The sequence below is a fragment of the Chinchilla lanigera genome, unplaced genomic scaffold (genome assembly GCF_000276665.1).
Source record: "Chinchilla lanigera isolate Chin_1 unplaced genomic scaffold, ChiLan1.0 scaffold00035, whole genome shotgun sequence".
Taxonomy (NCBI): domain Eukaryota; kingdom Metazoa; phylum Chordata; class Mammalia; order Rodentia; family Chinchillidae; genus Chinchilla; species Chinchilla lanigera.
The window spans coordinates 21,237,866-21,261,280 of NW_004955436.1; the positions used below are offsets into that span (position 1 = coordinate 21,237,866).

At 47.8% G+C, this 23,415-nt stretch overlaps 1 protein-coding gene across 1 annotated transcript in view; it reads right to left on the reverse strand.

The window, feature by feature from the left end:
• Nucleotides 1-23,415, reverse strand: part of Arfgef3 (ARFGEF family member 3) — a gene marked incomplete at its 5' end in the record, with an annotated part of 145,735 nt that overhangs the window by 17,123 nt on the left and 105,197 nt on the right. Inside the window, 9 exon segments of the mRNA XM_013516654.1 lie at nt 1,747-1,891; nt 3,459-3,562; nt 5,394-5,516; nt 6,874-7,018; nt 8,515-8,694; nt 10,665-10,810; nt 12,877-13,010; nt 14,916-15,239; nt 16,972-17,122. Of these exon segments, the coding sequence (XP_013372108.1) occupies nt 1,747-1,891; nt 3,459-3,562; nt 5,394-5,516; nt 6,874-7,018; nt 8,515-8,694; nt 10,665-10,810; nt 12,877-13,010; nt 14,916-15,239; nt 16,972-17,122 (1,452 nt within the window).

Here is a 23,415-nt window from a genome sequence, read left to right on the forward strand (position 1 = left end):
GCTTCCCAGAGTGCTGAGATCACAGATGAGTACCACCAAACCTCTCTGCTCTTCTTGTGTTAAGTCGCTCTTCTATTAATTGGGCTTTTTATCTATCTATCTATCCATCTATCTATCTATCTATCTATCTATCTATCTTTTTGAGACAGGGTCTTGCTATGCAGTTCAGGCTGGCCTTGAGCTCACTTTGTAACCCAGGCTGGTCTTGAACACTCAAGGATCCTCCTGCCTCAGCCTCCCGAGTGCTGGGATTATAGGCATGTGCCACCATGCCCAGCAAGTTGGGCTTTTAGATCCAGCCACAGAGCACACAAAGAAGGACTAACAGATGAAGCAGAGGTGACCTCTGTCCCCTACATTATTTTTAAGGGACATAAACTTTCATAGTAAGATTCTAAATGTTTCATGTTTTGCTTTAAACTCATTTGGAAAGGGGGTGGGGGGAGAGAAAATGCATATGATCTGAGATTATCTGTAAACTGATAGTCACTGAAAGTAGGCGACACCATTCTGTCCAGTTTTCCACACTCCGTTCATACCTGCTATCACTCTTCTCTTGCTCCATGGCTGCTCTGTAAGGCAGGGAAGGCAAGGGTAGGCTGACTGGGGCTGGTATTTTTTGACTTGTAGTTTTCGAGACTGATTATCTTCCGGCTAGGTCTTATTTTTGGGGAAATGTGGTATGTATATATTGTATATATTGTTTCTAGTTTTGTATATGTTTGAAATTTCCAGAAAGTGTACAAAGTAATCACTTGCCTTGGAAGCAAGATGAATAATATCTGAGAATATATCAATGTCCAGAATTGTTTATAGTATTTTTTTGGTAAATCAAACCCAGGGCCTGTGCATCCTGGGCAAGTGCTCTACTCCTGAGTCACATCCCTTGCTCTTGTTTAGTCTTTAATACTAACTTAAAGCTTTTGCTTTCATTTTTTCTCTGAGCTGTGTTTCACGCATAATTACATCTTCACACTCCTGGATGAACTGTTAATGTGTGAAATTTTAGATAGCTGCTTGACTGAACTTTATCAACAAATGCACCTCCTAGGAAAAAAACAGATTACTGTTTTGTACAAATGGGAAAGAAGGCTCACTCCAATACATAAGAATTTGTAACTGTTGTAAAAGAATAAATTATAGATAATCAATACTAGCTTCTGCTTATAATTAAATAGGTTGGAGGTTTCAAATGCTAAGTAAAAATTATTATCTAAAGACAGCCTGAAAATTACTCATAGCTACTAGATTAAACTCTGATTCATAAGAGATTACAGGGGGTCCTCACTGGAAACAAATTCTTTAAAATTATTCTTTTCTGAAGCCTGCAGCTTCACTAATCTCTGTAATGGCTTAAAGTCCCTCTTCTCTAATTGAGTGAGTAGTCCTGCAAGAAGTAAATGTATGATCAAGTGTTTCCTAAAAGTTGTTAAAGACAGTTCCTAACCAATTTAGGTATTAATGTAGTGATGCAACTTCATTCCAATTTGCTCGATTCAAGATAATTCAGAATTAGAAACTGTATTTAGTGAACTCTGAAAAGTACATCTAAGAAGCCTGGGTTAGAGGCATTGTTTATAAAGTGGTGTTTTTGGAACATCCGTGGTAACTTTAGGTAAATTTATTATAAAAATAACAGAAAAAGATGGTTACTTTTATGAACTGTGAGCTGCCTAATGTACACCTTAAGCTTCTGGGACGGTGAGCACAGCAAATAACCTGGTTTAACTGGATCAGGTAACTTACCGGTATCGTCATCAAAATCAGCCAGGACTGACTCAATCCCATCCTCACTGCTTGTTGACTGCTCCTGAAACCTTCGAGGCAAGCTGGCAAGTCGCCCACTAAGGAATATCGGCTTCAGGGGCATTTTGTAGATCTTGGCCAATAACTAAAAGCCGAGAAAAAAAATACTGCAATTACATACTGAAAAAAGCTGCACTCTGGGTTAGAGGACAATAAAACTACGTACCGGTTAAGGGGACGGGGAAACTAGAAAAGCGTCTAACGTATGGAAGCTTTAAAGTTAGTTGTTTGTGACTTGGATTTATAAGGCAGCTTACAAGACACAGACATCCCACTGAGCAGAGGAAACAGCACTCCACAGAGAAGAAAACTCAGAGGATGCTTCTTCTGCATCTTAGTTACATGAGTTTTATAGACTTTCTCAACCCTACCAAGGGGATCCTGCACAGGTCAAGCCTTTTTGCCTAGGGCAATCCCTGAGCAGAGTCTGGAGGCAAACCAGTGGTCGGGCTCTGGCTTCCCCTTCCCTGACGCAGTCTCTAAGCAAAGAGGCACAAGGGCAACCGGAGACGTCAGCGGAGGAGATGGGAGACTCGCAGGTCTCAGGAGCGGGCTGAACAGTGGCGCGGGTTCTTATTCCCTCTCAGTGCTGCAGCGCCCCCAGCCTGCGTCCTTCTAGCTCCACAGCAAGGAATTATGCCTGCCATGCCCACACTGTTCCAGAAACCAGGGGAATGGCTGTGAGCAAGAGAGACGGAATTCCTGTCCCTGTGGGGCTTATAAACCGCAATCCTTTCACAAGAAATAAAATTTCTGACATACAAGCTATAGGAAAGGCTAAACAGGACTACAAGAAGGAGTGGCTGCGGCGCATGGGAAAGGCTGGCAGGGGGCTGGTGGGTCCTGTGGCCCTGCTCTCTCAGAGGAGGGGACATTTCTGAGATGACCTGGGAGATAAGGCACGCCAGCCAGGGGCTTTGGGACGGGGAGTCCAGGCAGTGGGCACAGCAATGGCCCTGGCAGTGATGAGCGTGCAGCAGAAAGTCAGTGTGGCTGGAGGCCTGTGGGTGACAGGGAAAAGTCTGAGGGCGGAGGGCATCACAGGGCCTGGTGGAGGCAGCCAGAGGACGCAGTCAGGGCCGTGCGTCCTTCCTAAAGTCATCGGACTCAATGTCACCATTGACAGAGAGAGGTAGAAAGAGCCCAGGAGACGCCTCGGACACAGCCCACGAAGACAACAGAAAGACCTCGGAGAAAGACTACTACTGACCCCACTCAGCGGGAGCTCGAGGAGGGAACACTGTCTTGCTTTTTCGGTATTCGAGGCAGATAAGAACAAAGCAAACCCAACACTTTATCCTGAAGGCCACTGTTCACATTGGTAAGTGTTAGATTTCTTTACTAGATCTTGATGGGACACGTCCCACGCTCCACTTTACAGAACCAGCAGGAGGCCTCCCCAGGACCTCATGGTGCTTCCCCAGCAAGCTCAGCGAACATAGAGAAGGCAGTAATTTGTCTCTGGGCCTGTGTGCCCCAGCCTATTATCATTATTTGTTTTACTTCATGAAAAGTACATTCTTCAAGTCTAAGTGCTAATCTCCTTGGAAATAGCAGAAAACGACTCTCCTGGGCTTCACCAAAAGACATCTGCTCGTACTCTGTGAGGCACGTTTTGGGGCTTGGAGCCGAGTGTGGGCCTCTCCCCATACCTGCGAACAGCGCCTGAGGTAATCCAGGGCAGGCAGGCACAGGTCTGTGGACGGGGCTCCTGGTCCTGGGACGCAGTCTCCAATCTCTTTGCAGTCCACCTCCCCTAGGGCAGCGAGGGAGACAGAGAAAGACAAAATCCCCTGTGTTTTCCCTTACAGCAGCAGACCTGCTCACTCATATAGCATCGGTTCACTCGATATTGGCCAAAATAGAGGAAAAGGAGAAAAGAAAAAAAATGATGCCAAAAACACAACACTGAGAAAAGTCTGCTGGGTCAGCCTTCTCCGCATGATCATTTGCTCCATATTCTGCCCTAGTCTCTCCATGCCTGGACCATGTTCGTTGGTGTGTGGGCACACCGCGGCTCACTGCTCTGGGGCCAGCTGTTGGAAAGTGTGACTTCGGAGGCTTTGGTGATGGAGGAGGATCTTAGGGATCAGCCTCGCGCTGGGCTGAAATGAACCCCCCAGCCTCTGTGTTTGGAAAAGGATTTTGTTTCCAGGGTTCAGCACTGAGTGATGATAGTAAATGAGGGGACTCTAGCAAGAGTATAAACATCTGGGGCTTGGGGATGGCGACTTAATTGGATTTAAACGAGTTCTACTTTTCTACATATATGAAGATTCAACATATCTGGAGAAGGGCCTCTAGATTTTTATAGGTATAAATAATTGAGAATTATAATTTTTCTTCTCATGTAGTCAATCTATTTCCATACTTCTAATAAAATCATTCTACAAGACTGTAATTGTTTCTAATTGTCTATAATTGTACCAACTAGCACCTTCCCCTGTGAGTAAACAGACATAATTACCAGGCATTAGTTAAATCTCAGAAGCAATGAGGCACGTTTCTTCTTAAAAACATGTAGATAAACATGTTTTAGATTATAAAAAAGATTTTGCCTGCCTTACAGGGAAAACAGTAAATACCTAAGGCTTTGCAAGTCATACAATCTATCTCACAACTTCTCAACCCTGTTCTTATAGCACAGAGGCAGCCATAGACAAATGAGCATGGCTGTGTTCCAATAAAACTTTATACAAATTGTCAGTGGATCAGACTGGGCCTGTGAGCCCTAGTTTGCCAGCTCCCAATTTACATTTATATTCCTTACAATATAAAGGCAGAGACCAGGTCAAATTCATGTTGAAATTAAAATACATTAATTTCCTATTGATCACAGTAGGTGTTCCCAAATCTGTGTGTATGTGATGCATCCAGATCTAGGAATCTATGGGATGACACTCATTGGAGCTGGGTAGAACACTGACACTGTGAGATATGAATCATTCCCTTGTCTAGTGCATCCACACTGTATATGCTACCTGCCTGTTACTTAGTAGCCATCTGGGGTATTGATCAACTGTTACAGTACCAATACACTATTACAGTTGTTCTAGCTTATTATCAGTCATTGTGAGTCCTTTACTATGCCTAATTTATGAATTAAACTTTATTATATAACTTTATTTTATAATAAAATTTATTATTTATTAATAAGCCCTAGGCGAAGATATTCTTAATCTTTTTCTCAGGAGCTGGGACAGCAAATGTAGGCTAATTGTGTAACAATGAGAAGAGTGATTTCCTATTAAAGAAATAATTATTATTACACATGATTACCCTTATGTAGGAAATACTTTAAGATTTAAAGAATTGGCGTAATGTACAGAGTGAAAGTACATGATATTTTATGTATATATACACACTATATTACAAGATATCCTTGGAAAAGATGAAAAAACATGAACTCGGGACAAAGCGAGGCTGCTTTCACAGTAAGATCTCTGCCCCTGGGCAGACGATTCAACCTCATAACTGCTTTCATTCATGACCCTGGATGTCTGCTTGCTTCAGGTGGTTGAGGCGCCCTGTCTCTCCACCATGGAGAGGTTCTCCACTGGTTATGAAGCAAGAAAGGACCCACTTACCCAGTCCTTTGACAAACTTCATAAGGCACATGATGTAACTGGTGGCTGCATTAGCAAAGACCTGGATGTTGTCGGTATTGAGAAAAGCTTCAAACACATCGAACACCGGAGCTTGGCCTTTTCCTGGGGGAGGAAGATTGCAGTTTTAAAAAAAGATTGATTTCTACCTTTCAGATTCTTCATATTCCCAGCTCCAACCTCTGGGCAGCTGGTGTGGCTGTGGTACTGTCCTGTTCAGCTTCACCTGCAAGGAGCTGCAGGAAGACTACATAGACAGCTGTTGCGTGCATGTATGAAAGTGCCCCATGAAAGCCAGAGTTCTGTATACTAGTATGCACTAGTACAAATGCACATATCGCGGTGAGAGAAGCTGAGTGGAGAGATGAGGACAGCTGGAGGGACGCAGGCTGCAATGACATGTAGTCTACAGGGTGGTGAAACGTGTGCCTCTGGAAAGGCTCCTGCACTTCCATAGCTGGCAGAGCCACAGGCAAGGGGAAGGCCCGTGTAGCTAACCCCGAGACGGCACAGAGGAGTGTATTCGTCCCTGGTAGAGAGAGAGTGCACAAAGAAGGCCTGGGAGTGCTAGCCTCAGCAAAGCTTGCTTGCAAGGCGGCCCTCATTTGGCGTCAACACTTGCAGGAGGATCCTTAAGCCTAGACTCCACAAACCATATGCTTGATGCTGAACACCTGCGCTCCTTTGTCTGGCCCTTTGCTATGTGATAGTGGAGGGTGCTCTGACCTGCTGTGTCCTTACTTCCTCGCCATAGTAAATCTTAGCCAAGAGCCGTGTGATAAATGGGATGAATATTAGCACAACTATATTCCGAGTCCATGAGTCCTACTGAGCTTCTGAATGCAGAGGTCACCTTGGGGACCCCTGACACAAGGACCCTGGAACTGGGCCTGCCCACGCAATCCCTCATTCTGACTCTCCTGCGTTACCACACTTTTCTGCTACTTATTAGTGTATAAGTACAGGTTGAGAATTCCCCATTCTAAATGCTGGGGATGAGATGATTTTTTATTTCAGAGAATTTTTAAAAAAAAAACATTTTTTTGGATAACTTTATAGATTTTAATGACGGTGTACCCCTGCCTGAAAATCTGAAATCTGAAATGCTCTGAAACACTCCAAGAGTCTTGGATGTGGGGGCATTTCAGATTTCCGATTATTGAAGCATGACCTACAACACTGTTTATCTGGGGTTTGGGGAAGGAACTCTGCACTGCAGTGCACAGTGAGCCAACAGAAACCTCTCAGGCTTTTACCCACTTGTCAGGCACAGCAGGCTTGAGGAAGATCAGGCTCTTGGGCTACAGGCAGGACTCAGACCCCAGCGCCTTGCTACACATTATTGCCTGCTTATAAAGCATGGCGGAACGTCTGCCTTCCCTCTTGTTCAATGTCTTTTGCTAACATGACACTTGGCATGAAGAAGGAAGGCCCCATGGCAAGAACTGCGGAACACTCTTACCCATGGAGCAGTCCCCCACGAGGTACTCCTTCATCTCGGACTTGTCCCCGCCATGCACGGTCTCCAGGGCACTGAACAGGGGCCGCCACCCGGACTGGATCTTCGCGGAACACACTTCCACCAGCTCCCCGATGGATGTCACCACCTGAGGCAGAGCGGGTGGCACTCAACAGAAGCAGGGGAATTTCTGGGAAGGGGATGTCTTTTTCTGGGTTCATTTTAAAGAAAGAGAAAAACCAGAACCTACACAGGCTCCCTCTGAAATCTTCAGAATAAGCAGCCAGACTGCATGAATTTGCATTTCTCTAGCAACTAATGTTGCCCGGTGCATTTTCACATGCTCATTAGCCACTCTGTAAACTGCTTTCTGAATTGCATACCTGCTCCTTATTGTCTTTTTATTACGGAGTTGTTAGTGTGTATGCACTGTAGATTCAAGTCCTTCCTAAGATTTGTAATTTAGAAATATTTTTAACACCCTTGGGCTTGTCTCTTTATTTTTATCTTTTAATGGTATCTTTAAAAGAACAAAATTTCATAGTTATGATAAAGTTAAACTCATCAATTTCTCCTTTTATGAGTCATGTTGCTGGCATTTCTAAGACATCTTTACCTAATTCAAGTTCTCAATGATTGTTTTCTGGGGCTTCTTCTAGATACAGGAGTGGTTTTTGTTCTTTATGAAGTCATGACCCATTTTGAGTTACTTTTGTACCCTTGAGGTGGTGCCATTTCATACAGAGACCCCAGGAAGAGGCCAGCTTGTAATTTTAAATTCTGGAGACTTCTGAAAAAGTCTCCACTATGAATCACTGTCAGAAACAGGTTCCTAGTGCTCTGGGGGAGGGTGGTGCTTGGGTTCAGTTCTAATTCCACAGTGGCCTGAGTGGACAGCAGCTTCTACAGTGGCACTGAGCTTTGTCTCCTGTCCCTGCGCCCTCAAAAATGAGACATCAGGACCCCTGATGTCTGATGGGTAAAGTCTCGCCCTGTAAAAGCCGCTGCAGGCCCAGCTGCCTTCTCTCGCTTCCCATTGTCACTTAGTTTTAAGTGCATTGATATTTCTTATTTTTTGCCAATATGTCCACATGCCTATAAGGGATATCACATTGCATGGTTTCTCTAACAGGAGAGACCTGAAAACTAAGTAATTTAAAGAGCCCCATTAAGAACCATGGAGGTAGACTCCATAGAGATGGGAGGGGATCAAGTCAAATGATCAAGATGTGATATGTGCGTGTATCAAACCCCCAAGCTGAGTGTAATCTCTGCGTCACAAACATATACTGATACAAACTGAAACATTTTTGTAGATTTCAGAGACAGGTCCATCTGTATTCCTGGCCCACTGTTGTGTTAGCCGGGAAGTCTGCAGTGGGTTTCTTTACTATTTGCCAGTAGTAGAAAGGATGGTGGTGGTTAAGAGGGGATGGACCACTTGGCTAGATTGTCCAGATCCAGATCCAGCTCCACCATCACTAAGTAGGTATCCTTAGCTAAATTGCTCAACCTCTGTCACCAGCTCAATCCAGGATTACTGGGAGGATCAAGGATGCACGGCTCAGGGGACCGCAACTGCCAAGCTGCGTTCTAGAAGCTGCCTCTGGTGACAGCATCGCTGAATGCTGGTGTCATACTGACCTGGTCTTGGACATCTTCATCACATAGCTCCAGCTGCATAATACGCTCGAAGGGTCGGAAGAGAGCTTCGTGAAAGTGAAAATGAGGTGGCTCATTCCAGTCCGTGAGAACCTCCGTGAGGATGTCGTGGATGAAGGACACCGCCTTCTGAGACACATGTCTCTCCCTGTGGCAGGCAGCCTGCATAGAACAAGGGGGAGCAGGACACCAGGAGGTGGTCAGGAAAGAGAAATGCAGTTCTGCAGCTTTCGCAGCTGACTTGTTACACCGAGGGAAAAGCAGTAATTCTGTAATGGCAAAAATTCTCAGGAACAAATATAGATGAATTGGCAGTGAATTGTATCTGAAGATATTCAACCAACTGATCAGACACAACTCCAAATTCATTTGAATGGAAAAATATATTTCTGGTCAGTTTTCCCCTGCAGTAAGCCTGAGAGTTTTCCTGGGTGGCACAGATACTATAGATCATGCTCGCTCTATAGATACTAGAAGCTAGCCTGGGGCTGCACATGGTCCCATCCTTAGCTGCACCCCAAGCATATGAAGATTAGGGGAGTCATTTGTCTCTCGGTGAGGTGGGCCACTTGCAATGAGCACTCTGATTGGCTCACACCTCCTTGATTCTGTGTCCCTTGTGCGGTGTCCTCCCACACTGACCCTGAGATGGTAGTGAACACTGTCTAAGCTGAGAATGAAAAAGCAGTTGTGAGGTATGGTTTGCCCTCTTGATGTTCTGGGAAAACTTAGGAATGCCGTGTGAATGAGCAGGGCTGGTCTGCTGCACATTCGTCTATGTGAGAGACCAGGTACAGAGAGATCCATTTGTTCAGCCTTCTCAGTTAAGACCACTGTGAATCAGCTGGTGAAAGTCTTTACACCAGCCAACCTGGTGCAAATGTAAGGCCAGCTGAGAGCCAGGAGGCTGGCCCTGACCAGAACAACCCAGACGAGCCTTCCTCAGATTTCTGACCCAAGGATCAGAGCTAAATAAACCTAGAAGCCACTAGGTTTTGAGGGTGTTTTACTATAGTGTAATATAACTGATCTAGTCCTTCCCTAAATTAACATTTTCTACTTTTTTACCCTATTAGAATACTCTCAAGTGAGTGAATTAAATTCCAAAAATCTTTTATTGCATATCTTTATCAAGTGATATAAAAGGCTATTAAGAGGAGTTGTCACCATAAAACAGGGCAACATTTTTTTTCTGTCAACATAGATTGTCAGATGGGCAACTGCCCCAAAATTTATCCCACAAAAAGCTCTCCCTCAGAAAGTGAAAGAGCCTTAGCATTAATCCTGTTAGGAAAACCAAGATATATGGTTCCCCTACTGAAAGAACATTGTTCTGAGTAATTAACTTATTAGAAAAGAGAATGGCAGGAATGAAAGACATTGGTACATTTATGTGAAAAAGAGAAGATAAGAGAAGCTCTCTATTTGTCTTTTAGCTCCAGACTCAGGTTGATAGCAGATCATGAAGAATAAAAAACTAGCCTTGCAAGGTAACTTGTTGAGTGGTATGACTGAAGAGACAGAGTTCTGGTTTGTATCTAGATGTCCCCTCATGGCCTCCTGTGCTCATGGGCAGAGAGTCAGGGGGGGATGACTGGCTTATGGGGCCATGATACTCAGCAGTGGATGAGTCCACTAATGAGTTACAGCTAAATGTGATGTTGGGAGGTGAGGCCTGGTGGAGGAGGTGGATCACTGGGGGCATGGCCTGGCGGGATCTATCTCCCTCCTCCTCTCTTGATCCCTCACTCTGCTTCCTGCCACCATGGCAAGAGTTATTTCTCCTCTACCATGGAGCCAAGCAACTACAGACTGGGACCTCTACGAACTGTGAGCTAAAACCAGTCTCTCTCCCCCTTACAGATGTGGGTGTCAGGTACTGTGCGCCAGCGACCAGAGAATAACTAAGGCACATAGTGGCACAAGGACACTTTGGGATGGTTCTCCAGGTGCCTTGAGGTTTAACCAGAGAACAATGATTTTGTGACCAGGCAGTGACGGGAAAGATCTCACAGCTCCAGGGCCACAGCACTCTGTCCATACACCAACAGCAGTCCATGCGGTGTTGTGCAGGAGGTCCTTCCCCAACCGGGGTGCCAGCTCTCCCTGCCTGGGTGAGGAGCAGTGCTCACCTCCACCAGATGCGGGGCCACCAGGCTCCAGCAGCGCATCACATGCAGCAGGGGGCGTGCTTTGCTCCGCACGATCCTCAGCATGGCGTCCCCCAGGCGGAACAGGTGGAGCGCACTTTTTCGGTCCTGGGTGGATTTAACTTCCCCTGTAGGAAGACAGGACCATACAGTCAGAAAGCTGGAGCACACAGAGGGTGATAACCAAGGTACCATTCTCAGACTTATAAGATTATTCAGTGTCAGAAACGCAAACATGGAGGGGGCCCTCCATTCAAGAAATACTAGGTGGCCAGCACTCTTGTGTTCACCACCATATCCTCTGTCCCTGGTATGAGACAGGTGTGACGATATTTGCTGAGAAGAAAGAATGGAGTACTGGCTGAGTAGGAGGGCTGGGGGTCGGAAGCCTGGACTCAAGCCCTGGCATCCTTAGGAGGCCAGAGACTTCCTGCTAACCCCCAATAACCTCAGCTGGAACTGGGGAGAATCACACCTACCTCAAGTTGCTTTAATGGTTAAATAAATGTGGTGCTGCACATCCAGGGCCAAGCGCAGGGCTGCGCAGGCTGATGCGTGCTCTCAGCTGCCCTCATTCCTGTTGTTCCTGTCATGCTTCACCATCATCACTGACTTTGCCAACCCTTAATGCTCCTCTGCAGGTCTCACCAAGCAGCCCAGGCGCTTCCGTTCCTCGGTGACGGCCTGCTAACCTGCTCTGTCTTGCCTTCCTGCCTCTCTGCCTACCCTAATCTCTTGCTGCTTTGTCGCTGCCACCTTAGTCTTCCCACTGCCCTCTTGCTTACATCCTATTGCTTCTCCCCTTACATCCTATTGCTTCTCCCCTGTGTCCTACGGAATCCCATCTTTATCTGGCTCTTCCAACACGCGGTGCTTTCCAATTAGTCATGTCCTGTCAAGTCATGTCAAACAGACTTCAAGGAACGGGAAGAGCAACCATGGACATTCACTGGATGTTTTCCCAGGAGCAGACATTGTGTTGGTTCTTTACATCTTTAATCACTTTAATTTTTTAAGCAACCCCAAGAAGTAAATAGAGTTACCATGATTTGATACAGCACTGAGGCAAACTGACTGGCCTCAGCCCACACAGCTGGTAAGTGTAATGGCAGCGTCTTAACTCCTACCTGGTGGGTTCCAAAGCCAGGGCTCCATCTTCATCCTGCATCCCAACTCTGGTCATTGTTTCCCTGTAAGCCCAGAGCCTACAGTTTTCTCTAAAGCAGAAGACTCTGAAGGTCACCCCTGGGCTCAGAAATGTGCTGGAAGTGTGAGGAGCCCAGGAGGTTGGCTTTATATCGCTAAGGTTTGAGTCTTCAAAAGCTGGTGGGGGTCAGTAGTGATCTGCCTTTGGGGTCAGGTTTTGTATATATCAGAGCAGCTCCCTTCCTGTGATCTACTGAGAATAAGTCACTGATGTAAGAGTTTGTTAAACAAAATGAACTAAAAAATCAAAACAAAATAAGCAAACAAAAGTAGTTGGGCAAGGACTGTGGTTCTCAAATCAGAATCTTCAGAAAGCATCAAAGGGCCAAAATCTAGCGTTTGCACGCTCAGATTCCTAAATGGGAGGAATGGCAGAGGTTCTAGAATCCAACCAGAGTGTATCCCAGCACCTGGCACTGTCTGAGCAACGTGGCACTCGTTTGGAAACTCAGTGAGTGGGTAGCACAACTCTGTTCCTCCTTCCCCAGGGGTGGTCTTCAGGAGAAGCTGTTCACCTGGCCTTACCCATGGGCACTGTGATACCAGCCCGTCATCAGCCTGAGAGCAGTCTCTCAGCAGAGGATAAAGCTCCTGTTAACCTTCCCACTTTTCTCTCCTACCTGCCCTTCTCAAGCCAGTGGTTGCTTTGGCAGGTGGGCGGAAGCGAGGGGTGAATTTGAGGTACGGAGAATCCTGCCCATCCTGGGATACTGTCTAGACCCTGAAAAGTAGCCACACAATTTCTCCATCACAAGCGCAACCCTGAGAAGAACAACCTAGCCCCACTTCCGGGGCAATACCCACGGTACTGGCAGCAGCAGCAGCATTTCCGTTCAGTCACCCCACCTCCACCATTGTGCCTTAAAACTGAAAGACACGCCTGCATTGAACTTCACCGGTGTGACGTCATGAGAAGGGAACACGGCCTCAAAGAGACTTGGCTGTTTTCTGCTCACTTCCCTGAAAGTTCCTTCAAAGAAATGATTACCTGGCATTGCCAGAGAGTAATCCACTGTATCCGTAACAGAATGGAAAAGCTGGGACTGTGACGCTTTCTTCAGCTGGTAAAGGAAGCCGCTCAGAGCCATGAGGTTCAGTTTATCTGTAGCATCTTCAAAAAGCCTGGACACAACCAGAGGAGATCTGTTATTTGGAAACAATTCAGCCAGGTCTTTATGGCAGAGTGATTATGGTAATTTTGTTGATGTAATTACCAACAATGCTGTGTAAACAGTGTAGATAAATGTACGGTATTATTGTATCTGTTATTACTGTGCACAAGTCCGCACTAACTGTGGGATTTCAATCTCAGGGTGAAAAGTGTATTTTAGTTTCCTCACGGTGTAGCTCAGCCATGGTTGGGGTGCTCCTGGAGTGCGGCAAGATCTGTGATCTGCCTTTGGGGTCAGGCCAAACACTCCCAGAATCTGAGTGACTGGGAATGGGATCCTCAGACTTCGCTGCCATTTCACATGCTATGTATTGGTGCTGAGGAAGACACCCAAGCACCCAAGACCACATCCTATGAGCCCTAGTGGTAGGACTGCCATTACACACCCAGATCCCTGGATGTTATGGGTGTTCAAGCATCTGCTGGAAGAATGAATGTTCCTGGGGCTGGGAATATAGCTTAGAAGTAAGTCAAGTGTTTAGCGTGCTCAAGGCTGTGGGTTTAACCCCCAGCACTGAGAGAACAATGGGCCTTGTTATAGATTCTTTTTGCTTTTTCACTCCTCTGGCACAAGACACTCCCAACATGAGAACTGGAGGAGGGGGATCATAGTAACAGAGGATCAGAACCCAGGGTCACTAGGATGACGTGTGCCAAGATCAAATATTAGTTTTGCAGGGAGGCGAGCCCGCCTGCAGCTCTTGGATAATCCTGCATCCTGCTCTCCAAGCCTGCCGCAACACCAGGGGCCAGAGTCTGGTGGGTTAAAGAGGGCGTCTCTGCTAGAAACTGAATCCTGAGCCTTCCTGAAGCTGCAAAATGAGAAACACTAAGGTCTAAGATGGGAAGGAGATTAACATCTATAATTCATTAAAACCAACACATTATTCTTGCTATTTTTGTAATTCCCACTTTGACACCATTTGGCTTCTAGGTCCTATTAATGGTCTCTTTAAAAATAATGGTGGATTACGCCACCTGACACCTGGATGTCTCCTCCCAGATTCCAAAACACTTGCATGGCCAACTTGGTGGATAAACAGGAAAAAGGGACCACTGCATGAGTGGTCGCACGTGCATGCTGTATGAAGAGAAACATGCTGTATTAGTGGAGAAACAGTGTCTCAGCAGAACTGTGTCTATACATGTAACTTGCAGCTGGTCAGTGTAGAAGCCAGAGCATGAGGTCAGGGCTGCCCGAACCCCAGCCCAGGGACCCCTATGCCTGCTTCCTGCCTGTCCTTTGTACACACTTCATGGTGCCACTGCTGGGAAGCTGGGTGAGGTGGCACCATGTGTAACTAGTGATGGAACACTTCCGGCATCAAAAAATCTCACCGAACAATGGGGCAAGTGTTGATTTCCCCTCCTGACCTTGATGTGGTTGTCTGGGTATCAATAAATTACATATATTCCTGGGTGCTGGATTTTGTAAACAAAATCATAAAAATAATGGATATTCACTATTTGTAAAGCTCTCCTCTGGAAACTGTAAAAGTACTAATTGATTTAATACACAACTACTTTGTGAGAGAGTTACCTAAAAAATAATGACCCTATTTTACCAACAAGGAAAATGGGAACTAGGGAGGGGAGGTTGTCCAAGATGACAGTGTAGCGCTTTTCCTGCACGTAGCTGGCCCAAGACTCAGGCTCTAGAAAACGGCTCATTCTAAGGACGGAGCACAGTGACTGGGAGAGGTATGTTCAAAGAAGATCAAAAGACATTTAAATGACTAACAAATCATGTTGTCTCTCGGCTGATCCTGAGACCAGACAGAAGGTGTGGGTGCTACCAACAGGCAGTGGCTGTCCCTGCGAGAATCCTTGGGGGTGTGGCGGGCTCTGGCACGTACCTGTCGGCCTGGGTGGAGAGGCTGAGCACCACCTTGGCGGCGCTGCTCCCACTCATGAGGCTGCCACCACGGAAGTCAGAGGCCCGGCCCCGGCTCCCTTCCCGGACGAGCTCTGGGATGGACAGAGGCTGGACCACAGGGGCCGTGCTCAGGGAGGGCCCCTGCTCCACGCTTGGCTCCTGGGATGAGCCCTCGCACTCCAGGTCCCCAAGGATCCCACACGCCCCGGATGCCATCTTCTGGGGCTGGCTGAGGGCCAGAGGAGGCTGTGAGGCACTGTCACTGAAGTGAGTGTGCTCCAAGGTGCCCACATACTCACACACCCTGGAAAGAGTCAGACAAGCAGCCCTCAGTGCTTCGGTTCAGCCTGGCCGCTCCGTGCCCCACTGTGAGATGCAAAGGCACTTGGACCAGCTCTGTAATTCATGCCTCTTCTTCCCTTTCTTATAGCCCTTCATCCTTCCCTCCCATGTTTACTGTGTGTGTGTACGTGCGTGTATGTGCATGCCATATAGCCTTGCCCTGCCTAGGAATGCTTTAGATTCTCTCACCTGTCACACTATGGGAGAAAGGTAGACAAAGGAGTCCAGTTTATCCAGCACCATCCTGCTCAACTTACTGATGTATCTGGAGCCGGGCTGCTTGAGCCCGTTTCCCCAAAGGGTCCTCTCTCCCTCTTGATATTGCCCAGATTCGGGGCCAGAAGCATTTCCTTCCTATGGAGCCCTACGATGAGCGTGCACACGATGCTACAATGAGCTCTGCCCAGCCAGGCCCTGCCCGGTCCTGATAGCTCCATATCCCTATGCTGGGGTGGGACAGGAGGCTGGAGTGGCCCCCTAACGCGGCAGACACAGGGAAGAGTCACAATGTGTGGTGCAACTTCCAACTCCCAAAGTGTCTGTTCCCATGGAACCTGGGACTACAATGTTTCATAAGAGGTCTTCCATCACCCAGGAAAAATCAATTGCTAGTAGAGGCATCCTGAATAATCCACTTGGGTGTTCTATAATCAAGGATTCTTCTGATGGCATCCACATGGCTCCATGGCCATCTGGGCAGCTGGTCCCCAGTCTCCATATTGAAACCCACTTTGCTCCAGGCTGATTCATCCTGGTCTCTCATACGTTTCTCTCAAACTGGTGGTTTTACAACCCTAGGGCATTCTTCATCTCTCCTGGAAACTCCACAAACACTCATGGCTGCGTTTGCTTTGGTGATGTCAGAGTAAACCCAGATCTCAACCGTGTTCCTGCTGTTCCCGGACCACAGCTGATCCGTCTGAGAGGTGCACTTGATGTGGGGCCTCAGGCCTGCGCTGGGGAGCAGGGTAAGGCACAGCCTGCTCTGCGAACAGTGCTTCTTCCCTTGTACCCCCATGCCAGGGCCCGGGGAGAAACGCTTCTTGCCTTAGTCACAGGAAGACCTGGACTCCAGGGTATTGCTGTTTTCAGCTCACAGGTACTCTATACTAGGTAGCTGCCTGGGAGTTTCTTTTCACTTTGATGCTACAAAGCTTAGAACCAAATTTTTGACCATTTTTTTTTGCCATAGAATTACTACTTTTTTTGTCTAATGAAAATAGCATCTTTAACTAGGTACTTTATGTAGCCAGGCATGCTGTCCTAAATCATTCTTTAAGGACAGGGGACACTGGCAAACACACAGCAATGTTATATTGCCGACACAGGAGCAGTTTTTAAGATTTCTCAGTATTCACTTAACTTACGCAGTTTTCTTCCATCCACTACATAAGAAATTGGTTTTTTTTTTTTTTTTTTGGTCCTTGATACAACCCGTCTGTCTCTTGTAACATTATCAACAGATAAATCACAATTCCTGAAGTCCAGCTCTGCTACTCTGTTCTCCAAAAACATATCCAGTGAGGCTTTGTTCCCTCCTTTCTCTCCTTTTCTCCCTCACTAGAAGTGGGTTCAAACTCTGGGAAAGCTCAACATCTCGGGAAGTGCTGGAGACCCTCAGCCTACCCTCTCCACCGCCCCCACGCTTCCCAGGCAGGGTCGGTGCCGCCAGGGGTGGGGATCCCGTCATGCACCTGAACACGTGTGGCCAGCAGTCCGGGTTGTGGCTTCCCATCTCCAGGCCTACGCTGAGGATGGCATCCATGCACAAGACGTGGGCCGTGTGCAGCCACACCCCCTGCACCTTCCCCATCTGCTCCAGTTTCTGCTCCACTTTTAGTTTCACTGTGTCAGAAAGACATTTATTAAAATAACACTCTGAGCAAGGGAGACAGAAAGGGAGAGAGACAGGATGAGAATGAGAGAATGTGTCGTCATGCAAGGGCAAAAGGGTAACAACAGTCTTCCTTGGCAGCAAGCTCCTCTTTGGTAGGGCCTCAGGGTTCATCATGCAAACTACCCGACAAGCAGGCCACGCACACGGGTGGCCCCAGCTCTGTGGCTGTGAAGTCAGATGGATCCCAAGCTGGTAGGTGCAGCTCCTCCCAGCCCACCCACGGCCTCTGGGTCAGGTGTGGCAGTGTGGATGGGCTTTGTGGACTGACTTCAGCTCACCTATCTGAGCTTAGACTCTCCACCTCCCCGGTGGGTGCTGCCTGGTGATGGACAGGAATTCCCGGCAGTCTGCACGTTCCTTCCAAGATGGCTGATGCTATGTTTTTATTATGATGGTCACCCCTAAAGCTATGCGAGCTCCAAGATGATGTCTTTATAGTTGAAAATTGTATCATTCTTCCTTTGAGTTTATATTTCTGTGAGCTCCAAACAATATTTTCTTAAAATTACTATTACTGATAACTAATGAGGGATGCAGATGTTCACAGATGTTGTCTTAGAATGGTAATTTTGCGGCATGTGAGGCAAGGCCAAATGACAGTGTCCTCCTCGAACAAAGGTTTCAAGTCACTGGATGTGAGTTACAATTCATAACTGAGAAATATAATGCACTAACTTCAAAGGACTCTGAATCATACTATTGTAGAAGACAAAGTGATTTTTAGCAAAACATACTTTGTCTCATGAATCTATACTACCTATGTTTGTTTAGAATTACAATATTTTGGTCTTCTGTGTGTGTGTGTGGTTTTCACTGCTGTTGTTGTTGTTGTTTGTTTCTGTGGTACTGGGAATTGAACCCAGGGCCTTGTGCATGCTAGGCAAGTGCTCTCCTACTGAGCTATGTCCCAATCCCAAGTCTTAGGGGTTTTTAAAGAACTATCAATGTAAGAATTTAGCTCATGCTGTACAATGCTTCAGTGAAATTTTGTTTTCCTTTTTTTTTTGGTTAATTTGGGGGATCTGTAAGAATTTCTCTGCTTTCAAATAGCTCTTTAAATATTATTCAAGCTGGAGGAACACTGACCTAAGTTGTTTTTCTTAGCTAGACATACACAGCTGTTTTGCGATCGCTTTCACTCATCTAGCAGGGGATACTGGCATAATTTGGGCCAAGTGTGCCCTTCCCTTTTTGTTACCTGCCTTTCAGCGTCCACTGCTATTTCGAAGACCATTCTCTTGCCCCTGCGTAGGCGATCACTAGCTTCACCAACTCACTGACTTCAACAAGTTAAAAGCCAACACTTTCTGTGCTGGACACGCTAATGCATGCCTGTACTCCCAGCACTCGAGGGGCAGAGGCAGGAGAATCAGGAGTTCAGCACTGAACTACACAGTGAGACCCATCTCAAAAAACAAAACAAGAACAAACATTTTCCTGAGTCCACAAAGCACAGGTTCTGCTCCAACAAGCGCAAAGCCTTCCTGAGCCCCTTCTCTCAATTCCCCCATTTGTTTGATTTTCCCTTTCAGAAAACTGGCCTGACTGCCTTCCCCGCTGTAAACTGGGGGACCCTTCAAATGCGCACTGCCACGAAGTGCAAGACCCGGTGGCCAGATGATGGCTCAGCTGGGTGGTCACAGACTCCAGTCGTCAGCCAATTGCACTTTCCTCATCACTAGGGAGGGGCCAGAGGGACCGAGTCTGAGCATGTATGTCCCTCACCTCCAACAGACACAAGCTTGTGGCTCAGCGGTGTACACCGACTGGATCACGCAGAACTGGGATGGGAGTCACCCGGCAGGTGTGTACACACCACGCCCAGGCACCAGGTGGCTGCTGGCCCCGCAGCTGTTACCTTGTGCTATGGTGTCACTGGGTTCTTGGACTTCCCTTTCCTCCTTCTCTTCCTGGACGCAGGAGGCAGCAGCCATCTGAGCGAGGGCTGAGGCGCAGTTAGCAGCAACCCCTTTAGAGGAAACAGACAGCTACCCCTTAACTGAGCAGGTTCTCGAGCCACTCACCTAGCAGGTCCCTTCCCTGCTTCCCAGTGAGTCTGTAGGGAGCACCCCGCCCCCCGCCGGTACCTAGCGCACAGCTCAGCCTGGCAGCTTTCCGCAGCCCGTCCAGGCTCATGCAGATGGCGTCGCGCTCCTTTTGGTTCTGCTCTTTGATGCCCTCAGCTCCCAGGATGAACGCCAGCCCTTTGGAGCTCCCCGCCATGCGGCCAGTTAGTGGGGTTGACAGAGTATCGATCAGGTTCTTCCAGCAGCCGACCAGAATATAGCGAGCAAATGCCACACCTAGGACATGAAGGTGCCCGGTCACTTTCCAGAGACAGGAACAACCTGGCAAAGGGTGGCCCGGGGTTCTCCGGCTATCAGAGTAGCATGCAGTTCTGTGGCAAGAAATGCAGTTTAATGGACTGTTGGTCATGGTTCACTTTGTGCTTATAAATAATAAATACTATGTCATCGTCAGCTGGATGCTGTTAAATACCTTCCATCGTTACTGCTAGAACCAAGACAAAGTCTTCATTCACTGATGGCACCACACTGTAACAGAACTGCTGGTGACACACGCCATGAAAAAAGCACTGAGAAACTTAAGACCCAAGTCCTTACCTGCCACTGTGGAGTCGTCAACTATCCTGCTCTGGGTAAAAGGTGACTCTGTAGAAGCAGAGGCCATCAGCTGGCCACCAATTGCACTGCTCTCTAAGCCATCAATGTCTGTCAAGGAAAAACAGCAAGGTTTTTCTTGAGCAATTTTCCTCAAGCGGCCACGGTATCTATTGTGTACCGGGTATGCAGCAACTTTTTCAGAGTATTATGAATTGCGTTTTATTCAGTCAGCTCATTTTCCTTTCATTGTCAAAGCACTCTTCTGATATGCCGCTGTATATTTTGTATCTGAAAAAAATAAAGCTAAATTCTGCCATCTCCATTGTTAGGAAATCTATTCATTTAAAATAATTTTGATCTCTGGATTCTTTTTTTTGTTCATAATCATGGCATTATTTCCAAATTTTATATGGGCGGGTTACCCTAAAATGAATTCTTTTTTGAGGGCTTCCTCATTAGAATTTAAAAAAAGAACAGACCTCCGTAGTCAGATAATCATTTACTCTAATAGCTGAGTATGATGATATCACATTGATAAGAATGCCTTACTGTTCTCGAAGTGTTTTCATCTGACACTTTTTTTCATTGATTGTCTCCATAATTCAAAGCAGGCAGGCAGGGTTGGCATTCCTTTTCCCATTTCACATGAGGAGGAAACATTTGAAGAAGGTAGACCACTTAGAACCATATGGCTGGCAAAGAAAAGACCCAGACCAATGCCCATGCCTTCCCAAATGGTGCTCACTACAGGCTCCTCAGCTGCCTTGTTTCTGTATCTACCCTAGCACAAACCGGCTTCAACAGGATTAGCTCAACAAACCACCCCTCACCACTGCGGCAGGAAGGAACTGGTGGCCCAGGGCTGAAAATGCTGGGCTTCTATCTTGGGTCCTACTTAAGCAGCCTCACAGCCTCGAACCTGTGACAGATGCTGCCTTCTCTGGGTGCTGATGTCGTTGGTGTAAAGGAAGTGACTGCCGCAGCAGTGGTGATGGAGCTGAAACGTGTGTGCTTGGACCAAGCATTCACCACAGGCACCTGACCCGCCCTTTGGCCACCCCAGACGTGCTTCTATCTGGTGCAGAGCTACAAGCTATGTGAGGACATGGGACACTGTGGCGGGGACAAGGGACATCTGCTGCAGGGCCTTGTCCTCCATATCCCACTAGCAGAAGCCATGAGAGGACGATTTAGATCAGAAGCCAGTCTGGAAACCCAGAACCAGTGCAGAACAAGCCTGAAGATCTAACTTAATAAGGCTTCTGATGATTAAACAAAACTTCTGAGCACTCCCTGACCTTTCAGTGACATCCTGGCTAAGCCATGAAAAACCAAGAAAATCTGCCTCCAAAAGCCAACACACTAACTGCTGCTGCTCTCTACTGTCATGTAAGATTTCCTTCTCTCTCTCTCTCTCTCTCTCTCTCTCTCTCTCTCTCTCTCTCTCTCTCTCTTTTTCTCTAAGATAGGGTCTTGTTATATAGTCCAAACTGGCCCTAAACTTACTAAGCAGCCCAGGCTGGCCTTGAACTTGGAACAATCCTCCTACCTCAGCCTCCTTAGTGCCTGGCCTCACTGTGAAATTTCTGATAGTTCAACAGGATATGAAGAGCTCTGAACACTGACTCCAAAGATGCTGGGCTGGTGAGTATATGGCCCTATTTGTAGATTGTGGTACAGACGGGAAGAGAGGAGCTCTGATATGGACGGGAAATGGAAATGAGTTTAAAGTCAATCATTTCACGCTACTGGTCAAACCCGAAGGGCAGTGAATGATTAGCTCCTCTATTAGCCTGTGAGAGCTTCAGATATTATTGTGGGCCCTGTGCCCAGCAAGTGCTGCCTATCCATAGGAGAGTGGCCTGTGGCCTGACACCAGCAGATGAGGTGCTAAGTAGTGCTTGTCTGGTAAGATGAAGTGAGCCTCACTCACTCCCCACGGAAAAAGGACAGAAAACTGGTGAGGTGTGCTCTGGAGCTGTGGCCAACACCCAGAGAGGCTTCGTGGGTGCTGTTTCAAAGTTTGCTTGAAACACCACTGTGTATCTAAAAGAGGCCTTGAAGGCTGAGCCTTCCCCGCACCCCCCGCCCCCGAGTGCCGCACGGCCTGGAGTGGGCACTGACCCGTCAGCATGGTGAGGAGTGGCAGGCTGTTGTCCTCCGGGCTGCCCCAGTAGCCGGCCTCGCCCAGCATGTTTCTGTCCAGCACCTGGTGGTACAGCTCCTCGATCCAGGCCTGGGAGAAGACCACCAGTACCCCGCTGGTCTGCACCTGCTTCATGAACTCTTTCTGCAGAGAGAGCACGTTAACAGGGGACCCAGAACGAATGAACCTCTGCAAAGAGCTGGCTCCCAGGTTGTCCCTTCCCATCGTGCCCTTATGGGGGTGAGGTTGGCAAGGAGGAGCCAGAGATGAGGAGCCTCGAACTTCACACAGCTCCTTTTGCTGCAAGACGCCCTCAACAGTCCCTGTAGAAGGACCAGGGGCGCTGCATTTGCTCCCTTCCCCCTCGGTGGAGGGTTAGACAGTGCACACGTGCCTCAAAGCAGCGTGCTCTCCTCCGCCCAGCAGCAGAGATGGCAGATGGCAAGTGACCGAGGAGCGCACACCTTGAGAGAAACTTGACTTACAATGTAGTCACTCACCTTTGCAAATTCATAATTTATTATCAAACAAATGACGAACTATTCCTGTCTATGGATCCCGAGATTCAGGCTCATGACCTAGTCCTAGGGGACACCAGAGTGTTTTCATGTCTCGCTCAGTCCAGGGAGCCAACCACAGGGTCCCCAACACCATTCTCCACAGCTTTCAGGGGAGCTCTGCTACTGACAGTCAGTGAGCCCAGCTCTGGCTCATGAGGAGGTCTGGGCACATTCTGGGATGCAGTGAAGGGTTTTGTAACAATGCATCATTTTCAGCAAAGTCTCGCACATCTGATCTCAGTGTGGTAATGACGTGTTTTTGAATGTGCTTTACAGACATGTGTTTAATGATGCCACTGGATGAATGGGTGGGATGTAGGCAAGCACTCAGGATCCTTCCCTGTCAGGAGCTCCCCTATCAGGCGTGGGGGTCTCTGCAGCTCACATCCGTGCACATCTGTGCTCTCACAGCACCACCCCTTTCCGCCCTCCAGGGCCGCACAGGCGTGGAACAGGGCACACCCTGCCATGCTCCCCAGGCCCCGCCCCTTGGCTGTGCAGGCAGGAGGCCCGAAGGTGCCCTCGGGTAGGGGGCAGAGGCTGCACACTCACCAGCATGCCGGGTGCCAGGGCTGGCCGCTTCCTGTAGTAGTCGCCGTGTGACAGCTTCAGGTTGAGCAGCAGGGCGCAGTGTGCGGCCATGTACAGGCTGTCGGCGTTCATCAGCATCTGGAAGCTAAGGCTGCTGCTGCTGTCAAAGCCGGGCAAGTGCATCATGCCTGGGGGAGAAGCCCAGAGACCCGGCTGCAAATGGTGCACACGGCACGACCCCACCCGTGCTAGTGACAGAAGCTGCCCCATGGGACCCTCCTGTGCAGCCACAGCAGTCAGCGCGGGAAGCTGCCGGGCAGCTGCGATCGGACACACGGCACCTGCAGTGCCTCTGCCTGTTGTTCAGCAGCCAGGACTGT